We start from the raw sequence: 21619 nt of genomic DNA, 5'->3' as shown, positions 1-21619 counted from the left end.
CTGCAGCCTTTGAACATCGATCCACTTTCATTTTCGCTGTCGTTTCTCCGGTTTTCGATTTTATCGCCGCTCGATGACAAAGCAATTGGAAGATTTTCACCTTTGACTGAAGATCGTGCTATTATAAATTGATTATCAGTTTCGACCAACAGCTTCAAGTTTCTTGATTGTAACTCGTGGCAACTTGATACTATAAGTTGCACCATAGAAGCCTGCAGGAGCCTTGCAACTTCTGAATTACGTCACTCGTGCTGTAACTGGAGCCACGAGAACCTTAAGTTGCTGCAGTTTGAATTAAGTTGCATCTGTTATAATGGTGGAAATATCAGAAATAGCTTCTTAATTAGTTCAACATCGTTTGCAGTTGTTAGGCGGAAAGAGAAGCAGAAGAAAACATTTTGTTATATCAATTACAACAATTTTCAACGTCGCCACCTGATATTTCTGCTAAAAATAAAAAGACATACGAAGGAATACAAGAAACGTAGTTGATGAGAAATCATTCTGAAAGCGAAAGATTAACAAGTTGAAAATTTGTACGACGAATGACGTATTTATTTTATATAATTAGATCGAGTTATTATCCAAGGATTACAGATATTAGTAAAGAATTATTCAGAATTATAAGAATGTTTTATTATTTTTATCATTTTTATTATCATTATCGATTATTACTTAGAATTTTCTTATTGTAAATATTCTAACGTCCTTTGTTATCGTCGTATTGCGAAATCCTCGTCGTTCTTCTGCATCGTCGCAAAGTTTCGGATAATTTTACGCGAAATTTCACGCGTCATCGATGCGTTAATTAAATATAATAAAAGCAAGATTACTCGGAAGAATATGAAATGCTGCTTTGAATTTAGAAGCACGTCGAACCGGTTAAGATGTTCCTCGTTTCGTAGAAGCTGGAGAGGAAACACGTTCGATAAGATATGAACGCGTTGCAGAAAATTCACGAAGCCGGATGAAGGACTAACTTGTGCAGACAGTTCCCGATATTCCCACAGGAGCTTCGTTTCGTTAGCGTCGACGTAATTTTCTTAGACAAATCTTTGACTTTGTGCGCGCGAGATCATCTCGTGCAGGCTACGAAGAAATTGTCCAGGAATTGGCAAGAAAAAAAGAAGGAAAAATAATCGATGCTTGTAGATTGTATGGGTATTCGAGGAAAAATGTAGGTTAAAAAGAAGATGGAAAGCTGATCGCCTCGATATTTTATTTCTGCCTTGAAGATATACCATGGTTACAATTTTTATTTTATTCTCAAGGTTTTCTCGAATAGTTCAAAATGTAACGATCTATGACGCGGTATTCTTTCGACGAAAATATGAGAAACAAGCTTTCACGATCAAAAACAAGCTATTGCACTGTTCCAGTTCGTTTGAAACTATAAACCCAAATCACTTGAACGCTTAACAAAGGTCGCAAGTTCGAGGAGAAGATGAAACGACGATGTTCTCAATGGGCGTGATTTTTCGTGCAAGTTTTTCACCAGAAATTTTCTTACCACGTTAAAGGTCGTTTCGCTTGTTAGAGAAGATCGTACGTGAAAGGACCAGATATTAATAGAAGAGCGGGGAACTATAGCGTTAAACTGGGAACAAATGCAAAACGAAAGACAAGATGCAGAAGGACGTTGCAGCGAGGGCGAGCGCCACGGAACAGCGAAGTTGTTTGCCAGTTGCTCGACGAGGATAGAAAATACCAGGCAAACAAAAGCAGCAAGAATAAATAATGAGTCTCGTTACCGTGAGTTTTCAAGCTGACTCTTCATCACGAAAATTGGCCTCGCTGTCACGGAGCTGCAATTACACTTGGTGCAGCCCGCGTCGCGTCTCTCCCCGAAACCGCTCTGAATCCGAAATTACAAGCTGCCCCGCTTCGAAAGACAATCGGCCAACACAAAGGGCATTCGTTTCGCGCACAGCTTTCGGCTACTTATGCGGAGCCTGGTGGACGTATAGCGGCGTCCGGTTCTTCCCGGCTAATAAACAACAGACCAGCTATTTTCCAAAATGAACTTTTAACCGAAACGAGAAGATGCTGATCGAAGTAAAGTTGGAATAAAAGATGATAACGGATGGTTGACTTGTTCTCCCGTTTTTCATGGATTTTGTTGATCCTACGGCGGATTATGCGAGTGATAATCGAGGAGAAACACCATGAAATTGGACGGTTCGCTGGGGTCCAATAGCGTAACACGATGCAGTGTCAGACCAAGCGAATCCTTTTTATTTTTCACGATTTTTCCACGAAAATCGTAGCATGGACGTGTTTGTGAGATGTTTGGCGTATAATTTGAATTAGATTTATTTATGCGCATTTCTTCATCGTTTGTTAAGGTACGTCGAATCATATTCGGTGTCTTGTCGGTCAGAAAAATGTGACGAACGTGTTGGGTAAACGTTTCGTCGATGGGAAATCAAAATGAAGAAGGTTTGGTTTCCGAGTTAAGAAGAAATCACAGTATTTGTATTTTATACGTCGCTGAACTCTTCTTCCTCTCTTCGTCGCTCGCTCGCGTTCTTCTCTCGCACGTTGCACCTTTTGTTAGACTTTTGCTGCCAGCATTTTCTCGCTCAATCGCGCGGACTGATTTTTAGACCACCCTGTATACCCGAACACAGCTACGAGCTACTTTCGAGACTCGCACAAACTCTATCTATTTTTCGCTAAAGCGATCAGGCTACTTTGTTGGTGCTTTCGCGAAGACGAGGGCACAGACAATTACGTTATGTTTGAACTATTACAGCCTTGATATTGAAGAGTAGAATGGCCATATTTAAAGCGAGACAGTGTTAAAAGGTGAACAGTACGAACAATGCAACTCACGCTTAACCGCTATGAATCCACATCAAACGAAATAGCTGCTGTGGTGGTGGTTCGCGTTCCTTCCGCGGTCTCCTACTGTTCTCGTTTCTATGAACTACCGAACGACACCGTAAAATCCTGTCACGTGTTCCCGTCGCATTTTCCGGTGAAACAGATGTCCGATAATTCCTTCTAGACGTCAGGTCGAGCAGTAAAGATTTTTTATTTAAACGCGCAGCAAAACGTGCCTCGTGTTGTAACTTATACGTCGAAGCGTTTCAAAGAATAATATTTCCGAGTCTTGGACCCGTTCAGTTGTTTCATGGTAACCTGGTAATTTGATGAGATCGCAGACTGCTGGTGAAAAAGGCGGCAAAATCGAACAATCTTCACTTTTAAATTACGCATCATCCATTTTGTTCTATTAAAATAAAGACCACAACGTTTGGCAGATTAGGTTTCATAAAGGTTTGGATAAAGAAGCATTGTTTAAAAGACATGTTTGTAAAAGAAAGACACATTTGCAGCAACTTGATATTACTCACAGCAATGGGAAACAACGTGGCGTAGAATTCAAGTGGAGTTTTCCTTTTCTAAGAAGGATAACGTTAGAGGATGATGATAATGATAATTCTTGCTCGATGATATCAGAAGATGGGGTCGCAAACTCGTCTCTACAGAGACAAATATTGTATAAGTAGCAATAAGTATCGGTTAATTGTTTCTTGGCTTTTGTCTATGCTATCTACGTAAACGAATGGGACCATTGAGTTTCCTTTGAGACTAAACGGTGGCACACGCAGGTGCAATTTTACTTTCCATGAATTTCCATGCATAAGTTTTCTTTTCTTGCCGGGAAACTTGTTTCTCGTAGTATTTTCTGCGATACTTTATACTCTTTAATTTAACTCTTTGACTCTTTATTATATTATATTTCCATTTATTATAGATTTATTATGAATTTAACTCTTATGAGCCATCATGGGTGAATTTTCACTCTAAACGATAATATTCTAGAAAATGATACATCTAATATGTCATAGATCTTAATTTTAGTAGGTCGAAGATTGTTAATCTTAATAATCTTCATTGAGTAATCGTCATTGAGTAGTTGTCGTGTTAAGATAATTAGGTCGATTACTTAGTATATTTTCAGTAGATCAGTAGATCGACGATTGTTAATGTTATTAATCCTCATTGAGTAATCGTCATTGAGTAGTAATCGTGTTAAGATGGTTAAGTTGATTACTTTGTATATTTACAGTAGATCAGTAGATCGAAGATTGTTAATCTTCATTGAGTAATCGTCATTGAGTAGTTGTCGTGTTAAGATGATTAGGTTGATTACTTTGTATATTTTTAGTAGATCAGTAGATCGAAGATTGTTAATCTTATTAATCTTCATTGAGTAATTGTAATTGAGTAGTCGTGTTAAGATGATTAGGTCGAGATTACTTTCTATACTTTCAGTAGATCGAAGATTGTTAATCTTAATAATCTTATTAATCTTCATTGAGTAATCGTAATTGAGTAGTTGTCGTGTTAAGATAATTAGGTCGATTACTTAGTATATTTTCAGTAGATCAGTAGATCGACGATTGTTAATGTTATTAATCCTCATTGAGTAATCGTCATTGAGTAGTAATCGTGTTAAGATGGTTAGGTTGATTACTTTGTATATTTTCAGTAGATCAGTAGATCGAAGATTGTTAATCTTCATTGAGTAATCGTCATTGAGTAGTTGTCGTGTTAAGATGATTAGACCGATTACTTTCCATATTTTCAGTAGATCAGTAGATCGAATATTGTTAATCTTCATTGAGTAATCGTAATTGAGTAGTTATCGTGTTACGATGATTAAATCGATTATTTTCTATATTTTCAGTAGCTCGGAGATTATTAATCTTAATAATCTTATTAATCTTCATTGAGTAATCGTAATTGAATAGTTATCGTGTTACGATGATTAAATCGATTATTTTCTATATTTTCAGTAGCTCGGAGATTGTTAATCTTGATAATCTTATTAATCTTCATTGAGTAGTTGTAATTGAGTAGTCGTGTTAAGATGATTAGGTCGATTACTTTCTATACTTTCAGTAGCTCGGAGATTGTTAATCTTAATAATCTTATTAATGTTCATTGAGTAATTGTAATTGAGTAGTTGTCGTGTTAAGATGATTAGGTCGATTACTTTCTATATTTTCAGTAGATCGAAGATTGTTAATCTTATAATTGAGTAGTTGTCATGTTACGATGATTAGATCGATTATTTTCTATATTTTCAGTAGATCGAAGATTGTTAATCTTAATAATCGTGTTAATCCTCATTGAGTAATCGTAATTGAGTAGTAATCGTGTTAAGATGAGTAGGTCGATTACTTTCTATATTTTTATAACCACGCAAAGTTAACGATTAAACTTACTATCCAATGCTACAGGATTTTGCTTTAGCAAAGGTAATAGCAAAGAAACTTGGTTCGAATTCGTATTACGGTAGAACCTGCGTAACTCGAATCTCAAGGGAAGAGTTTCAGTCGTCGAGTTACGAAGATTTTAAAGCTTATCGGAGCTTGCTTTCGGGCAAGAGCGGTTCAAGAAACGAAAACTCGACTTATAAAGAAGCTTTATTATCAGCTTTATTATACACGTGTTAGGTTCGTCGTTTTGTAGACATTCAACGACGCAATGGTACAAATTAATGACAGAAATTATGGACGTTTGCTTTTCATTTGACTGATGAAAAATAATCGGTTTGCCTGAAGAAAGCACATGGTAAGCTACAGAGGTGAACTGCGATTCTTCGAATTGAATCGAGTTGCAGAGATGAAACAACGCGTCTGGACGTGGAAGAAATAATAATTTAATAACAAAATTTACATTCTTCAATTATATTTATATTTTGTATATTTATCTATATGGAGAAGAAATTACAACAAATTTTTCTATTTCGATTTATACGAAGCTTTCTACAGCTGAGCCCAGTAGAATGAACAAAGTTGTAGTCCCATTGCACGTAGCTTTTCTGAATTGCAGACGTTCGGGTTCTACTGTAGCAGAATCTACGCGACAGAAAGAAATTTCCATACGATATAACACGATCGTCGATTTTATCCTATCAACGATACGTCGCTTAATGTTACGAGAAAGCGAAGATTCTATTTGCAGAGTAGAATTGAAAAACTAAATATCCACGTCGAGGGAAGAAGAAAACTTTTCTTGCTATCTGTTTCTCAGAACCACTTTCGATCTCCATTCCAACTTGTAAAACGCGAGCTTCTCGACCGCGTTTCTTCCGAATCTTCGTGTACCTTACCCAGACACCTTCCGTCTCGCACGAACCTGCCAGACTCGAACAAAACGTTGAAAACCGTAGATCATGATAGCAGCTACAGCTAAACATTTTCCCATTCCACTTAACTCAACCTTATCCTAAGTCCAACACCGACACTCGACATCACTTGCTCTCATCACACGAGAAAGAATTCTATTTCGATGTAAAAACTCGAAAAGAAATCGTATCGTTAGATCGTCGGTGACACGTAACACTTGTGGGCTCGATCGATCTTCAGTTAATCTCAAGGCGCTGGATTTTGATTTGTATCGTACAACTAACGCGATAAAGAAGGAAAATGAAGATGAAGATGAAGATTCTTGTGGATACAGACTGATAAATTGATAATTACGAGTTAAACATAACAGCGTCGATCGTCTAACACTGTCACCGAACCTATGCGACCGATGCAATAGCTCGTCCATTCGCTTAATTTTGCTCAACCAAACTTAGCACATTGAAATGCTCTGGTAAGCGTATAGCCTCGATTCCCACGTGTTGGATTATTTAATAAACAATTGGCAAGATTCAGAAGAGTATAGCATTTGACAAGTGTGATATTTAATAATAATAATAATAATATAAATGTATATTGTAAGTTGTGTGATGTTGTTCATCGTCTTCTTCGCTAATGTGAGTCACTCGGCAAAGGACGAGTGAAATCAACTTCACTGCTACTATTTCCAATATTATTTTCGAAATTCCATTATCGACCGCCTCCTCGTTGAAAAGGTCTTCAAACAATTGTTTAAACATCGGTTTCTTACTTCTTCAAACGTGTCATGTAACAACAATGTTCGCAACGTTTTGTTTGTAGCATCCACTGCTTCCTTTACTCTTTTGTTTAACAGCGAACATTTATTCTAAGATAGCGCATCAAGTAAAATACGTAAGACGCTAATTAGCGTCTGTCGTCGTCAATGTGTCGAGCTAAAGACCCTTCGCTGATTGCATAAGACGTAGAATAAGAATGAAATTAAACAATCTGATTGAAAAATCTGGACAAAAATGGAAACTCTCGTGCGATGTCACCGTACGATCCAACGATAGCAACCGAAAGACGAGGCAAAATCGCGTGACTCGCGGCTAATTGTTTCTCGCGTCTCGTCACGGATCTGACGTTAGTCCTTTTTCTCTCTCTCTCTCTTTCTCTCTCCCTTTGTTTTGTTTCTGTAAATCCGAGAAACAAGCAAGAAATGGGTCGCACGAGAATTTTGTGGCGATGGGACACGCGGCCGAGACGGAACTGCGGTGAATTTCTCGATGGCGAAACGTAAATCAGTCAGCCGCAGGAGACTCGGTAGCGCAGCGAAATTGAAGTAAAAATTCCACGAGCACGAGAAACGTGATTATTTAAGCTGTCATGCATGATGAATGGACTCGTCGACGACGAAGAGCAGGAAATTTTGGATTCCGAACACGCTGGACCACCGACGCTGTCCATGTTCTCCATTCTTCTTCAGGACGTCGAGGGATTTCGCTCTTCCTTCCGTCTCTCTTTCTCTTTTTATCTATCTATCTATCTATCTCTCTTTGCCTTCCTTTTCTTTCTGTTTTACGTCTTTCAGAAGTGGTAGCCAAGAGTGGAAGGTATTAAGAGACGTATGTCTCCTGTGTTTCAGGTCCTGCCACCCTGGAAGGCGGCCAAGTCCGGCAGTATATCCTTCAAAATCCGGACCAACGAACCTAACGGCTTGATCATGTACAGCCGTAGTGGAGCTCACACGAGGGTATGTAAATTTCCTTTGATATATTCTTTTCTTCTTTTAGTCGGCGGACTACGTGTAGAAAGTATTCGTAAAAGCATTGGAAAATACTCGTAATCAATGGCAGGAAAATTGCTATACAGAACATGAAGAGAAATATCTCTTCCTTCTTCTTTTCTTCTTTTAGTCAGAGGACTGCGCGTAGAAAGTATTCGTAAAAGCATTCGAATATTTGTAATCAATGGCAGGAAAATTGCTGTGCAGAACATGAAGAGAAATATCTCTTCCTTCTTTTCTTCTTTTAGTCAGAGGACTGCGTGTAGAAAGTATTCGTAAAAGCATTCGAATATTTGTAATAAATGGCAGGAAAATTGCTGTGCAGAACATGAAGAGAAATATCTCTTCCTTCTTTTCTTCTTTTAGTCAGAGGACTGCGTGTAGAAAGTATTCGTAAAAGCATTCGAATATTTGTAATCAATGGCAGGAAAATTGCTATACAGAACATGAAGAGAAATATCTCTTCCTTCTTTTCTTCTTTTAGTCAGAGGACTGCGTGTAGAAAGTATTCGTAAAAGCCTTCGAAAATACTCGTAATCAATGGCAGGAAAATTGCTATACAGAACATGAAGAGAAATATCTCTTCTTTCTTCTTTTCTTCTTTTAGTCAGAGGACTGCGCGTAGAAAGTATTCGTAAAAGCATTCGAATATTTGTAATCAATGGCAGGAAAATTGCTGTGCAGAACATGAAGAGAAATATCTCTTCCTTCTTTTCTTCTTTTAGTCAGAGGACTGCGTGTAGAAAGTATTCGCAAAAGCATTGGAAAATACTCGTAATAAATGGCAGGAAAATTGCTATACAGAACATGAAGAGAAATATCTCTTTCTTCTTTTCTTCTTTTAGTCAGAGGACTGCGTGTAGAAAGTATTCGCAAAAGCATTGGAAAATACTCGTAATAAATGGCAGGAAAATTGCTATACAGAACATGAAGAGAAATATCTCTTCCTTCTTTTCTTCTTTTAGTCAGAGGACTGCGCGTAGAAAGTATTCGTAAAAGCATTCGAATATTTGTAATCAATGGCAGGAAAATTGCTGTGCAGAACATGAAGAGAAATATCTCTTCCTTCTTTTCTTCTTTTAGTCAGAGGACTGCGTGTAGAAAGTATTCGTAAAAGCATTGGAAAATACTTGTAATCAATGGCAGGAAAATTACTGTGCAGAACATGAAGAGAAATATTTCTTCCTTCTTCGTTTCTTCTTTTAGTCAGAGGACTGCGTGTAGAAAGTATTCGTAAAAGCATTCGAATATTTGTAATCAATGGCAGGAAAATTGCTATACAGAACATGAAGAGAAATATCTCTTCCTTCTTCTTTTTATCAGAGTTTTGCTCGCTTCAGCAGCTAGCTGAACGAGAAATACGCACGCATCCTTGCGAGTCTGTAGAATAATTTTCATGAAAAAGATAGCTGGATATCCACATGTTTTGTGAAAATATCGCAGAAGTATGTGAAAAACATATGCGAAAATATTCGTGTAGTGGGTTCGGTTACGCGATGAGGTAGAGTAGAGTTAGCTTGAAAGGATACAGTGTCCTTGGGAAAATAATCCGCTTCAGAGGAAGAAAAATCTCCTCGTGAATTTTATTTATTAATCGTCCGCGTTATTCCAAACACTTTGAAACACTGTGTTGAGATTGGATCGTCTGAGTACAATTTGGTGAAGCTGGAAGCGATGCTGAAAACGTTTATGAGCTGCAAGTTAAGAAGAAGTGGTACGAGGACGAAGAAACGAAAAGAGATGAAAGAGTTAAATAGCAATGGGAAAGATCGGCGGGAGAAGAATAAAGAAACGAAGCTAGAAGAACGATAATGTAAACGAAAGTTGGGAACGACGATCGGTTGAAAAGTCGATGTTTGTTCGAGCGAGAAAGCAAGTGATAACGAAATGGAATTGTATGAAATGGCAGAGGACAGGCGATTCAATTACCAGCCATGATGAAAATGCATTTTTTATCTGATCAAATGGCGAACAATGTTTGGAAAATTGTTGAACCGATACAGAACCGTAATCAAATTTCATCGTCGCTGTTGAAAAACCAGCGATCGTTTGTCCAAGTAAGAGACGAATTTCTACGTTGATGAATCGTAATTTACAGAAATCGTACGAATTTCGAAATAATTAACGCTGCTTCTATTGTCAATGTATCGTTCGTTCAATTTAGTTCACGTGATTTAAAATGCTTTGTTATATATAAAATAACATCTTGTTTGAAAACCTGAGCCTTTGGTAATTGTTAGTTAAAATATTGTACATCGAATTTCATCGAATTATGCGCCATATAAACGAAGATATGACAAACGCCCCTTTGTTGTTCATATGCACGAAATATTCAGGAATTATATTTTAATTAAAAATCTCGTACGCGCTATTAAATAAATCGTTGTAGAAACAAATGTCGCATTGATGTTTAGAATAAAAGTTTCATTGCGCTGTGTATAGCACAAACGACAGTATTAGCTCGCAATGGGAAACTAAATAGACAAACGACCGAGCTTGTATTTGTTAATCTGAAGATGAACGTTCTACACATACAAAACGTTCTGTGAAACATCCTAATAGAATTACCGAAACACTTCGTCAGATATTATTCGTTCAATTACTAATACATTTAATTAACGAAAACCTAAAACGAATCATCCGCGGAGAATGTAATTAAAATCACTGATAGCGCCTCGTTAACAGAACGAACCACGTCCGACCGATTTCACATCAAATTATCGAATCCTCAATTAAACTCGATAAAATCGTCGAACGATCAGGAAATGAATTTTGTAAGATGCATATGCGAAAACTACGAGGAAAGAAGACGATAATCTAAAGCTGAGTCTGCCGATTTTTTGGTTTTAAGATTCCGGTGTGTTTTTCTTTTATTCGACAAAATCGAAAATTGTCCTTTCATCTGACAGAATCAAAAATCAAAGGCTAAACATGTGTGTGTAAATAAATTAATCGGAAAACTGAAATATCGAAAAGGTTCATCGATTCCCAACTTCTCTGTGAAACACTTCAACGTCTTCAACTTCAACGACGATCGCAAGAATTTAATTTCGGTTCTTCTATCTTCCCTTTAGCGACAAACGTAATAATTTAATAATAAACAGTAGTGGTTTGTTGTAGTAGTTTGAGCTACTTATTCGTTTGAGATTATTAGCTCGGATGCTGGTCTTGGTTGCACAGATTACATTGTCTTTACTGCACACGTCGTTGAAACCATCTTACATAATTATTCCTTCAGCGATCTGCTCACCTGTTTCCTCTCACCTGTCTCCTTTTCATTGTAAAACTGTCTTGCATTTGCTACGAAGCACCTTTGTTCCTGGAAACTATTTCATGAACTAGCATTTGCGTCTCACACCTTGCAGAGCCCCTTGATATCATAGCAGATACAGACTATAGCACGCTCAAGTTTGAAAAACCAGGGATCAACGAATGTTTCCCAATTTTCAAAATGACACGTGTAATTCCATTCAGGGTTGCATCTTATGTTACGATAAGTCCGAAAGAGATCAGAAACGATGCCACAGTCTTCCGGAAATTACTGTCAGACGTCTCGCGCCACGAGCCCAATAAGCAAATTGCTCTTCCTGTCCTCGCGTTTCTATTAGGTCGTCCGAAAAGTCTCTTTCGTTTTATAAGAAAATAACGTTGAATGCACAATGTTTTCCGTTTCTTTTATCAAAATAACAAATCATTTTCTTTTATCAAAATAAAGATCACAAAGTTTGACAGGTTAAGTTTCACGTTTGTCAAAGATGCATCGTCGTAAAAGACGTGTCTGCAAAAGAAAGACAACCTAACAGCCCAAAAGCTGTACATGAGCCCCATTTCCAAAATTGTTGCTCTAAAAAACGAAGCCTCGCCATATAAAAAATCTTCGTCCCACGCTTTTCACTTACCTCTTCACGAGGAATCAGCTTGGCGAGCTGTCGGACGTCCTCTGTATATCGCAGAATCTGCGCGTTCGACGAACAGGTAGAGAGACAGGCGAGGCAGATCTGGGCCACCAGTCGGCCAAACGACAATCGAGAGGAAATGCATTTTCGTCGCTGGAGCCGAGTTTCCCTCGCAGCCGCCAGTTATCTCGATTTAACAATACCGCCCCGTAATTCCCACAATTATATTTCAACGTTGAAAGGGGAGCAGCGCGGGGGTGGCATCAGCGTCGCGAATAATCGCGGTTGCGTAGCGCATAACGGCGTGAAATAAATCGGAAAGTTGCGAAAACCGGGTTCTCGTTAAGGGCGCGAGTTCGCGCCGCTTGCTCATTAGCAGAATCACCGGATCCCGCGAACAAATGCTTGGCCGGTTCACCTTCGTGTCTGTCACGCACACTACGAACTCTCTGTTTGTAAATACATGCGTCGACACATGGCTATTAGTCGCGAAATAAACGCGACTGGTCGCTGTCGTGTTCCGCCGAACCGTACACTGTTCACAAAAGAGCTTCCTGAATTATATTCTTCCTTTCTTTAATTTATCGTTTGTCCCTCGGCCACATCCTTTGCTCAGGTCTCAGCGACTAGGGAGCTTCGCGCATCTTGCGGATATTTTTCCAACGTTGAAGAACGTCCACGTGCTCAATTGTCACGGTTGTTTCAATCAACAGTTAGTTCTACTATTTAGGAGAAAATTTAAAAATTTGACAAACTTTGGGAAGAGATGAGAATCATTTAAAGGTAAAACGAAGAGACACGCAGGCTGCCACTTGACAGTAACACGTGCACTTTGTACGTTTAGTGGTTCGCGGGTAGTTTGATTATTTAGAAACGTTTGGAAGCTTTGTGAAAGTTGTAAAGTCACGATTTTACGCTCTGAAGGTAAAAGTAAAACGTCGTTTCCCTTTTGCAGCAAGATCTCTTCGCCTTCGAGATCTTCAACGGTCATCTGTACCTGCACGCTGACCTCGGAAGCGGACCGGTGAAGGTGAAATCGTCGAAACAACGAATCGACGACGGCACGTGGCACGACGTGGCACTTCGTCGAGTCGAAAGAGACGGACGTGTCACCGTCGACGGTTCCATTGTCGAATTCCGTACACCAGGTAAGCAACAGAACCTTTGTCTTCTTCTTCTTCTTTTTTCTTCCTTTCTTTTCTTTTCTTTTCTTTTCTTTTTTCGTTAAATTTTCCCACTCGTTCGTCAGGATGTTTGGCGTTTATCTTCTAATCTACGGACTACAGGCGGAACTGTAAATCCGGTCGGTCGACGAAATAAACGACGAAGGAGGGTAAAAATGCGCGGGATCGAGAAGCAAGCCACTCATAATTCAGAGTTACACGCTCGAGGACACTTATCTGCAGGTGCAGCTAACCGTTCCATGCGTGGAACGTAATAAATCTTCAGCTCTTGCCTTTTTCTACGATCCTCTGGTTTTATTACCGCTTAGTAGTTACCCTTCGTTAGATCTGTCTTTTTAGAAACTCGCTCGCTTTTATTCGCTACCTCGGTACTACGCTCCTGACGATCGCGATTAATCGAGCGAAATTTAGAGCTCAGACTCCTCTAGTCGTTTGGATCTGGTCGCTTAAACTACGATAGCAGGACATTTATGGTAATTGATAATGGTTATTGTTCTTGAAAAATCTTTTCTTTTTTCTTTTTTTGATACACAGTTTTTAATATCGTTGTGTGATTAAGCGAGAGAATTTTAATATAACGAGATTGAAGATGAAAAGGAACCGCTAGCTTCTGAGATGCGAGTATTTAACAGCAGCGTTCGGTGATTTGGCGAAATAGATCGTCAAAGAATGAAACAGTATCTGCTGATGGACCGGCTTTACAAATTTTAAATGACTTGATAAAGGTACAGTTTAATTTCCATTTAATTGAGATTTAATAAGCTTTCATTTTAATTCAGGTGCAAGGAAGTTTGAATATACGTAAGTTGGTGTTAAAACTGGCGACAGAGGTTCCTCCACTGGTTCGTTATAAAATAGAACATGCCGATTTCACTTTGCCTCTTCGATTTATGTCTTCTATGGAGCTCGGTGAAGAAGCGGTACATGTCGTTTGTAGGAGAATAAATTTTAGGAAATTTAATTGTCCGAGGGAATTCCATGGTAAATTAGAAACACCTTAAATGATAATCGACAAGTATTGTCACGTTTCAATTTCACATTTAATCCAACAATTCTTATTACGCGTTACTTTGAACGATCTTATATTGCAGTGAATCAATTCCGATTATTATAAATTATGTTAATATGAAAAATTCGCGCCTAATGCAGCTACTCATCGCCAAGGCCAAATAGAAGATTCTAAAGGATCTTCTCAAGTCGTTCAAAAGACAATAACTTGTGACAAATTCCCATTTCATCTGACATTTTAGCCTCAAGTCTGAAGAGAAAATTATAAATAATCTGCTCGATTCATCCCAAAGACAATCCAGATCGAATCTGTGTAGCTGCTCATCACCAAGGCCAAAGAGAAGATTCTAAATGATGTTCTCAAGTCGTTCAAAAGACAATAATCTTGTTTATGACAAATTCCCATTTCATTTGACATTTTATCCTCAAGTGCAAAATGAAAATTATAAATAATCTGCTCGACTCATCCCAAAGTCAATCCAGATCGAATCTGTGTAGCTTCTCATCGCCAAGGCCAAAGAGAAGATTCTAAAGGATCTTCTCAAGTCATTCAAAAGACAATAAGCTTGCTTATGACAAATTCCCATTTCATCTGACATTTTACTTTCAAATGCAAAATGAAAATTATAAATAATCTGCTCGAGTCATCCCAAAGACAATCCAGATCGAATCTGTGTAGTTTCTCATCGCCAAGGCCAAAGAGAAGATTCTAAAGGATGTTCTCAAGTCATTCAAAAGACAATAATCTTGCTTATGACAAATTCCCATTTCATCTGACATTTTACTTTCAAATGCAAAATGAAAATTATAAATAATCTGCTCGAGTCATCCCAAAGACAATCCAGATCGAACCTGTGTAGCTTCCCATCGCCAAGGCCAAAGAGAAGATTCTAAATGATGTTCTTGAGTCATTCAAAAGACAATACTCTTACTTATGACAAATTTCCATTTCATTTGACGTTTTAGCCTCAAGTCTGAAGAGAAAATTATAAATAATCTGCTCGATTCATCCCAAAGACAATACAGATCGAACCTGTGTAGCTTCTCATCGCCAAGGCCAAAGAGAAGATTCTAAATGATGTTCTTGAGTCATTCAAAAGACAATAATCTTGCTTATGACAAATTCCCATTTCATTTGACATTTTATCCTCAAGTGCAAAATGAAAATTATAAATAATCTGCTCGACTCATCCCAAAGACAATCCAGATCGAACCTGTGTAGCTGCTCATCGCCAAGGCCAAAGAGAAGATTCTAAATGATGTTCTTGAGTCGTTCAAAAGACAATCTTGTTTATGACAAATTCCCATTTCATTTGACATTTTATCCTCAAATGCAAAATGAAAATTATAAATAATCTGCTCGACTCATCCCAAAGACAATCCAGATCGAACCTGTGTAGCTCCCCATCGCCAAGGCCAAAGAGTAGATTCTAAAGGATCTTCTCAAGTCGTCCAAAAGACAATTTACATCGAACCTATTACATTGCTAAATACACAATGTTTCTGAACATATTCGTCAACTAACTAAGAAATAACAATAATAATCTTCCTCGCGACAAATTCCCATTTCATCTGATATTCTACCCTCAAGGGCAAAATGAAAATTATAAATAATCTGCTCGAGTCATCCCAAAGACAGTCGAGATCGAACCTGATATCGGTAAATACAATACGACGTTGTTAAACATAATCGAACAAGTAACTAAGAAATAACAATAGCAATTTCAATAGACAAATTCTCATTTAATCTAACTTCTCGTCGCCAAATGCAAAGAGAGATTTATAAAGGATCTCCTTGAGCCGCACAGAAGACAATCAGAAACTCCTCGTAGATTTAATCGCGAATTTATTCATAACTCTGAAAACTCCGTTGCCAGGATAGGGGAAAGGATAAAAAGTCAAACAAACGGAGAAGTATAGCGAAGTTTGTGATATAGCTTCGGGCGGAGCTTTATTAAACCGATAAATAAACAAAAAGGAAGAGAGAGTTGCCGCAGCGGTGGATTCTTCATCGACTCCTTCTTTGTCGCTCAGATCAATATACAGGGTGTTCCTTACTTGTCCCACAAAATCGTAGAAGCATATGATCCACAAGTGAAAATAAGGAAAAAATGTTACACAAAGTTGCTTGTAAACGCTTTGTTACAAAATTGTAGGTAAATATCGAGCGTAGCCAGAATAGATGTTAACGAATACCGAACTATGTGATACTCCTCTTCCAGGAAACACACGCTGGTGATGTTCTCGTACAGCAGATACCACGCCCAAACGTAATTCGGCGTTTTCTTCGCTTGAAAATAATCTTAGCATTTCGACACGCTGTCTCACACGATACTTCACACGATAACGATGTTCCGCGCCATTTTCTTCTTAATTTTATTTGTAGATTATGCGCCTACGATGTTGCCGGGAAAGTAGGAAACACCCTGTATATCTCAGAATAATAGAACCCGGCACTCACCGCTGGAATCACGTTCTTCCTGGCCTCTCTCCGGTCACTTGCGTCTTGGCCTGATTCTTACACCGTCGTCTTGCCGAATTTCCCGCCGATTTTTCACGTACGCGTACACGATGGCGAAGTGCCGTAAAATTCCAACCACGAACGACCCCCAGTGGCGTCTTTTATTTCGTTTATTTTATTATTAATTAAATTGCAACGAATCGAGGAATTGAGTTGCAACGACACGACTGTTCCACGTTTTAATTTTATTGCCGCGGTTTACTGCAATTACTAGATTGAAATTTGAACGGCAAATTGTAGCTACTTCGTACGCGTGACGAGTATACTCGTCGAAAACGGCTAACTGATTTAAAGAACGCAAGAAGAAGAAGAAGAGGAGGAGAAATTGTACAGTGGGGAGCAAACACGCTATCTGGAGTATGAAAAGTTTGGCAAACTGTCGGATACAGCTGAATATTGGAGCGTGTTCATGGTGTTGGCGTTAACCGAAAGAAATTCACAACTTGGCTCGAATTGTGTATTTATCCAGAATCAACGGTAGCGCAAGTTTCACGAAGCTGTTGGTGGTCGCTGGAATTACACGGCCAGTTAATTTGTCCGTGAAATTCCCCTTTGAGAACCGACCCTTTAGCAATTTCAACCTCAAAACTGTGCTTCGTCGCCTCGCCTGGCACGAGTTTGCGCGAATTCTTCGACTGTGAACGCTCGCTGCGGGCCAGCTGCGCTCGTAACACGCGAAAAACCCCGGTGCAACCGGCTTAAACCTCTGCAATTAGGCTTAGCATACGATTCCAATTGCTGTCCACTCTGACGATTTCCTCTCCCCACAAACATCTTATCAAGAACTGATTAATACTTCGTCTGTTGCGGCGTTTGGATCATCGCGGATGAACACGATGGGAGAAGAACGCAATAGACGCGTCATCGCGTTCAATTTCTCATTTTGATATTATTCTGTGATTAACACGAGAGAATTTTAATATAACGCGATTGAAAATGAAAAGGAACCGCTAGCTTTTGAGATGCGAGTTCGATGATTTGGCGAAATAAATCGTCAAAGAATGAGGCAGTGTCTGCTGCTGGATCGCTTTAAAAATTGTAAATAACTTGAATTTATGTTATAATTACGCGTACCAAGATTTTTAAGACAAAAGAATCTTTCTAGGAATTGTAAAATTCCATTTAGGAATCGCCACTGTTATAGTGATCGATGGATGCAGCTATAAGCAGAAAGCTGAAATTGAAGTAAAAACATCTCAAACACTTAACCAGTTGGCTGTTGCGATGTCTTTGAAAACTTTGAAAAGCGTGTACCTGAGATGTGTGACGAAAAGTAAGCGACGAGTATACTCGTCAAGCAAAGAATACGTGTGATCGTAACGTAGAATTAAGTTAATTGCGGAATTAACGAAACGACTGTCTCATTTCCCAATTTTATTACTGAGAGGGCCAGTCGTAACACAAAATATTGGCGACCATTCTCGTGAAAAATAGCTAACTGGTTAACACAAAATATAATATATTGGCAAAGAAAGAAATTGCAAATCGCAAAGAAGAACCACTTTAACCAGCGCGATTTCAATCTCGATAAATCAAAATCTCTTTAAGCGTACAAAGAGATGGAAAGCATTTAAGCATGAAGCGATTTACTTGGAACGAAAGAAACACTGGGAAATCCTTTATCTCGTTCCGATGCTAAAACCTCAAAGGCGCAACTGAATTAAATGGTCGGCGGCGTTGCTGAAAGCAGCGTAATCTGTAAAACATGAATCACCAGGATTTAAAGCGCGATTACGGTTAAGCCAATAGAATAATCTTCTCAAGAGAGGAATCTTGTGAAAAAAAACCCATGCGTATCCGGAGAATCGCGGAAACCAGTTTGGAGACGATAAGCGAGCGTTCAGACGCGTTCAGAAGTTCACGCGTGGCCCGAACGTCGTTCGCGCGATTTTTGTTTTTAATTTCCACTTTAATTTTCCCGTCTTCGTATCTGTTACTTTTATTTTTATACGATCGTCGTATCGAACGTGGTCGCACCCGGTGTCCGTAGATATCAACGCAGGTGGTAGAAAAGGAACGTTGGATTGGAAATTTGGCGACACGTCAGAAGCATTTCCGACGAAACTCGGATGTGCACCGGCGCACCACGTCTCTCCACGTGACGCTTATTTACATAGATTTGCGATAAAATAATGCGTGGCCGGGTTGCGATAATTGAACGCGCGAGTAAGCGGCCAGTTTCGTATCTCAGCTCGCCTGTCCGAATTTTCCCTATTCAACAAGTATCACGCTGTTATATCGACCTTTTGTTCTTGTAATTTTCATCTCGTATGGAGAAGGCGGACCAGCGTTCGCGTAATATTTGTAATCGCGTTCTCATCAGGCAGTCTCGTAAAATTCCCCATAAAATAGTTTAAAGCGGATCGTTGGCCCTGGACTTCTTTAAACCGCCTTTTGTTTTCGAGGAAATTTATGTCGACGATCGATAATCTGAAAATATTGTCGAGTGTATAGTTATTCGCCGCACTGTATATACCCGCAGCAGACACGCGACCGACGTAATTCAGCAATCGGCCACCGGTGACCTACCGCGTAGAATAAAATAGTACGGTATAAATTTGATCTGGCAAATTATGATCACCGGCCGAAATTCCTCGCTTCAGTCAGCTCGATTCATCGCCGAGCTCTTACACGCTTGTCGGCGGTAACAATTTTCAGCGAGGGAGCACTCATCCTCCTTGGTCGACTGCAATTTCCTCTCTTCCGTGCTTCCCCGTCTTTCGGTATTTCTCTCCTCTCATATTCATTTTTCTCTGCATCTTATCGTCTGCCCAAGCGAATAAGATTCGTCCGTGTAACGTTCTCTGCACATTTTTCTTCCGAATTCCATGTCGTGTAACGTGTACTACTTCGATCGTCCTTTTGTACAGAGTTTAAGCGCACGAGTTGCAGATGCCACGTTTATCGGACTCGATTAACCCAGGCAAAGATGTCGAAGCTTCTTCGGAATTTAAAGAACATTGGAATTTCGCCTGGAAGGAAGGCGACGTAACACGACGGTTTTGGCTTTAAGACGAGGAAACGTCGATAAAGAGCATTGTTTATTCAAGTCTGCTTGTTCTCACAACGATGTTTTATTTAAAAAATTACTAAATTTAGCCGTATGCATATGTAACGCGATGAAGGTAATTTGCATAAAGTTAAATTACGCGGTTAGTAAATTGGCGTTGATCATAGATTGCGAAGACGTATAAAATGTTGGCAAGAAATTTAGACTTAGGAATTTATTTTGTAGGTATAAAAAATCAAGGACAAAGATAGAAGCGTTTGCATGTTTAATATGCAAATGCATAATTACTGTTATTATGAAAGCAAAGTTGTAATGAAATATTTTTGAAGTATTCATGAATCAAAAGTACAAAATCTCAAGCAGCTTTTTAATGTTCTAATTATTACCTTGAAGGGGGCTTAACTCGTATAAATGTTAATTTCAACGATATTTTCCTGTGGCACTGCCTCAATTTAGCAAAGTTCATGAACATGTACAAAATAATAAAAATTGCAAAGCAAGTTCTCTGCGATATGTTCTACTTTACAGCCACTAAAAATGTTCATACTTGAGACCTAAATTAATTCCAAAATGTATCTACGTATCGCTGCAGAAAAACAAAAATCGAGCATACTTTGTGGGCAAATCTAAATACGAAACTCTTGTGAAATGAAACAAATAATTGAAAATTGACAGTAATTTCAAGAATTCCAATATTTAAAACACAATATCAATTAGTTGTCAAATTTAACATATCCCATGAATAAGGAAATCTTTTTCCTGTTTTTACATGTATAGTTTCTCATTTGTTGTTACTCATGTTCTATGTATGTGAATCACTTTATTCAACAAATTATTTCAATGCCAATTATCATCAATAATATGAAAAACCCTTCTTAATCTGGTTTTACAATACAAACAAATTAATCAAATACAGAATACAGATTAATATCCAAATTCTTTTTCTTGTTTTTACATGTATAGTTTCTCATTTGTTGTTACTCATNGTTCTATGTATGTGAATCACTTTATTCAACAAATTATTTCAGTGCCAATTATTATCAATAATATGAAAGCTCTTCTTAATCTGGTTTTATAATACAAACAAATTGATCAAATACAAAATACAGATTAATATCCAAATTCTTTTTCTTGTTTTTACATGTAAAGTTTCTCATTTGTTGTTACTCATGTTCTATGTATGTGAATCACTTCATTCAACAAATTATTTCAATGCCAATTATCATCAATAATATGAAAAACCCTTCTTAATCTGGTTTTACAATACAAACAAATTAATCAAATACAAAATACAGTTTAATATCCAAATTCTTTTTCTTGTTTTTACATGTATAGTTTCTCATTTGTTGTTACTTATGTTCTATGTATGTGAATCACTTCATTCAACAAATTATTTCAATGCCAATTATCATCAATAATATGAAAAACCCTTCTTAATCTGGTTTTACAATACAAACAAATTAATCAAATACAAAATACAGTTTAATATCCAAATTCTTTTTCTTGTTTTTACATGTATAGTTTCTCATCTGTTGTTACTCATGTTCTGTGTATGTGAATCACCTCATTCAACAAATTATTTCAATGCCAATTATCATCAATAATATGAAAAGCTCTTCTTAATCTGGTTTTATAATACAAACAAATTAATCAAATACAGAATACAGATTAATATCCAAATTCTTTTTCTTGTTTTTACATGTATAGTTTCTCATCTGTTGTTACTCATGTTCTATGTATGTGAATCACTTCATTCAACAAATTATTTCAATGCCAATTATCATCAATAATATGAAAGCTCTTCTTAATCTGGTTTTACAATACAAACAAATTAATCAAATAGAAAATACAGATTAATATCCAAATTCTTTTTCTTGTTTTTACATGTATAGTTTCTCATTTGTTGTCACTCATGTTCTATGTATGTGAATCACTTCATTCAACAAATTATTTCAATGCTAATTATCATCAATAATATGAAAGCTCTTCTTAATCTGGTTTTACAATACAAACAAATTAATCAAATACAGAATACAGATTAATATCCAAATTCTTTTTCTTGTTTTTACATGTATAGTTTCTCATTTGT

At 37.9% G+C, this 21619-nt stretch overlaps 1 protein-coding gene across 1 annotated transcript in view; it reads left to right on the top strand.

Annotated features, from left to right (window-relative positions):
• LOC122576957 (neurexin-1) overlaps window positions 1–21619 on the top strand; it is a 623013-nt gene that overhangs the window by 451533 nt on the left and 149861 nt on the right. Inside the window, exons 11-12 of the mRNA XM_043747905.1 lie at window positions 7771–7878; window positions 12763–12955. Of these exons, the coding sequence (XP_043603840.1) occupies window positions 7771–7878; window positions 12763–12955 (301 nt within the window). The remainder of the gene's footprint in view (window positions 1–7770; window positions 7879–12762; window positions 12956–21619) is intronic.

The sequence above is a fragment of the Bombus pyrosoma genome, linkage group LG17, assembly GCF_014825855.1.
Source record: "Bombus pyrosoma isolate SC7728 linkage group LG17, ASM1482585v1, whole genome shotgun sequence".
Taxonomy (NCBI): domain Eukaryota; kingdom Metazoa; phylum Arthropoda; class Insecta; order Hymenoptera; family Apidae; genus Bombus; species Bombus pyrosoma.
Note: the sequence above shows the minus strand (reverse complement) of the source record. Positions and strands in the feature narration are given on the sequence as shown.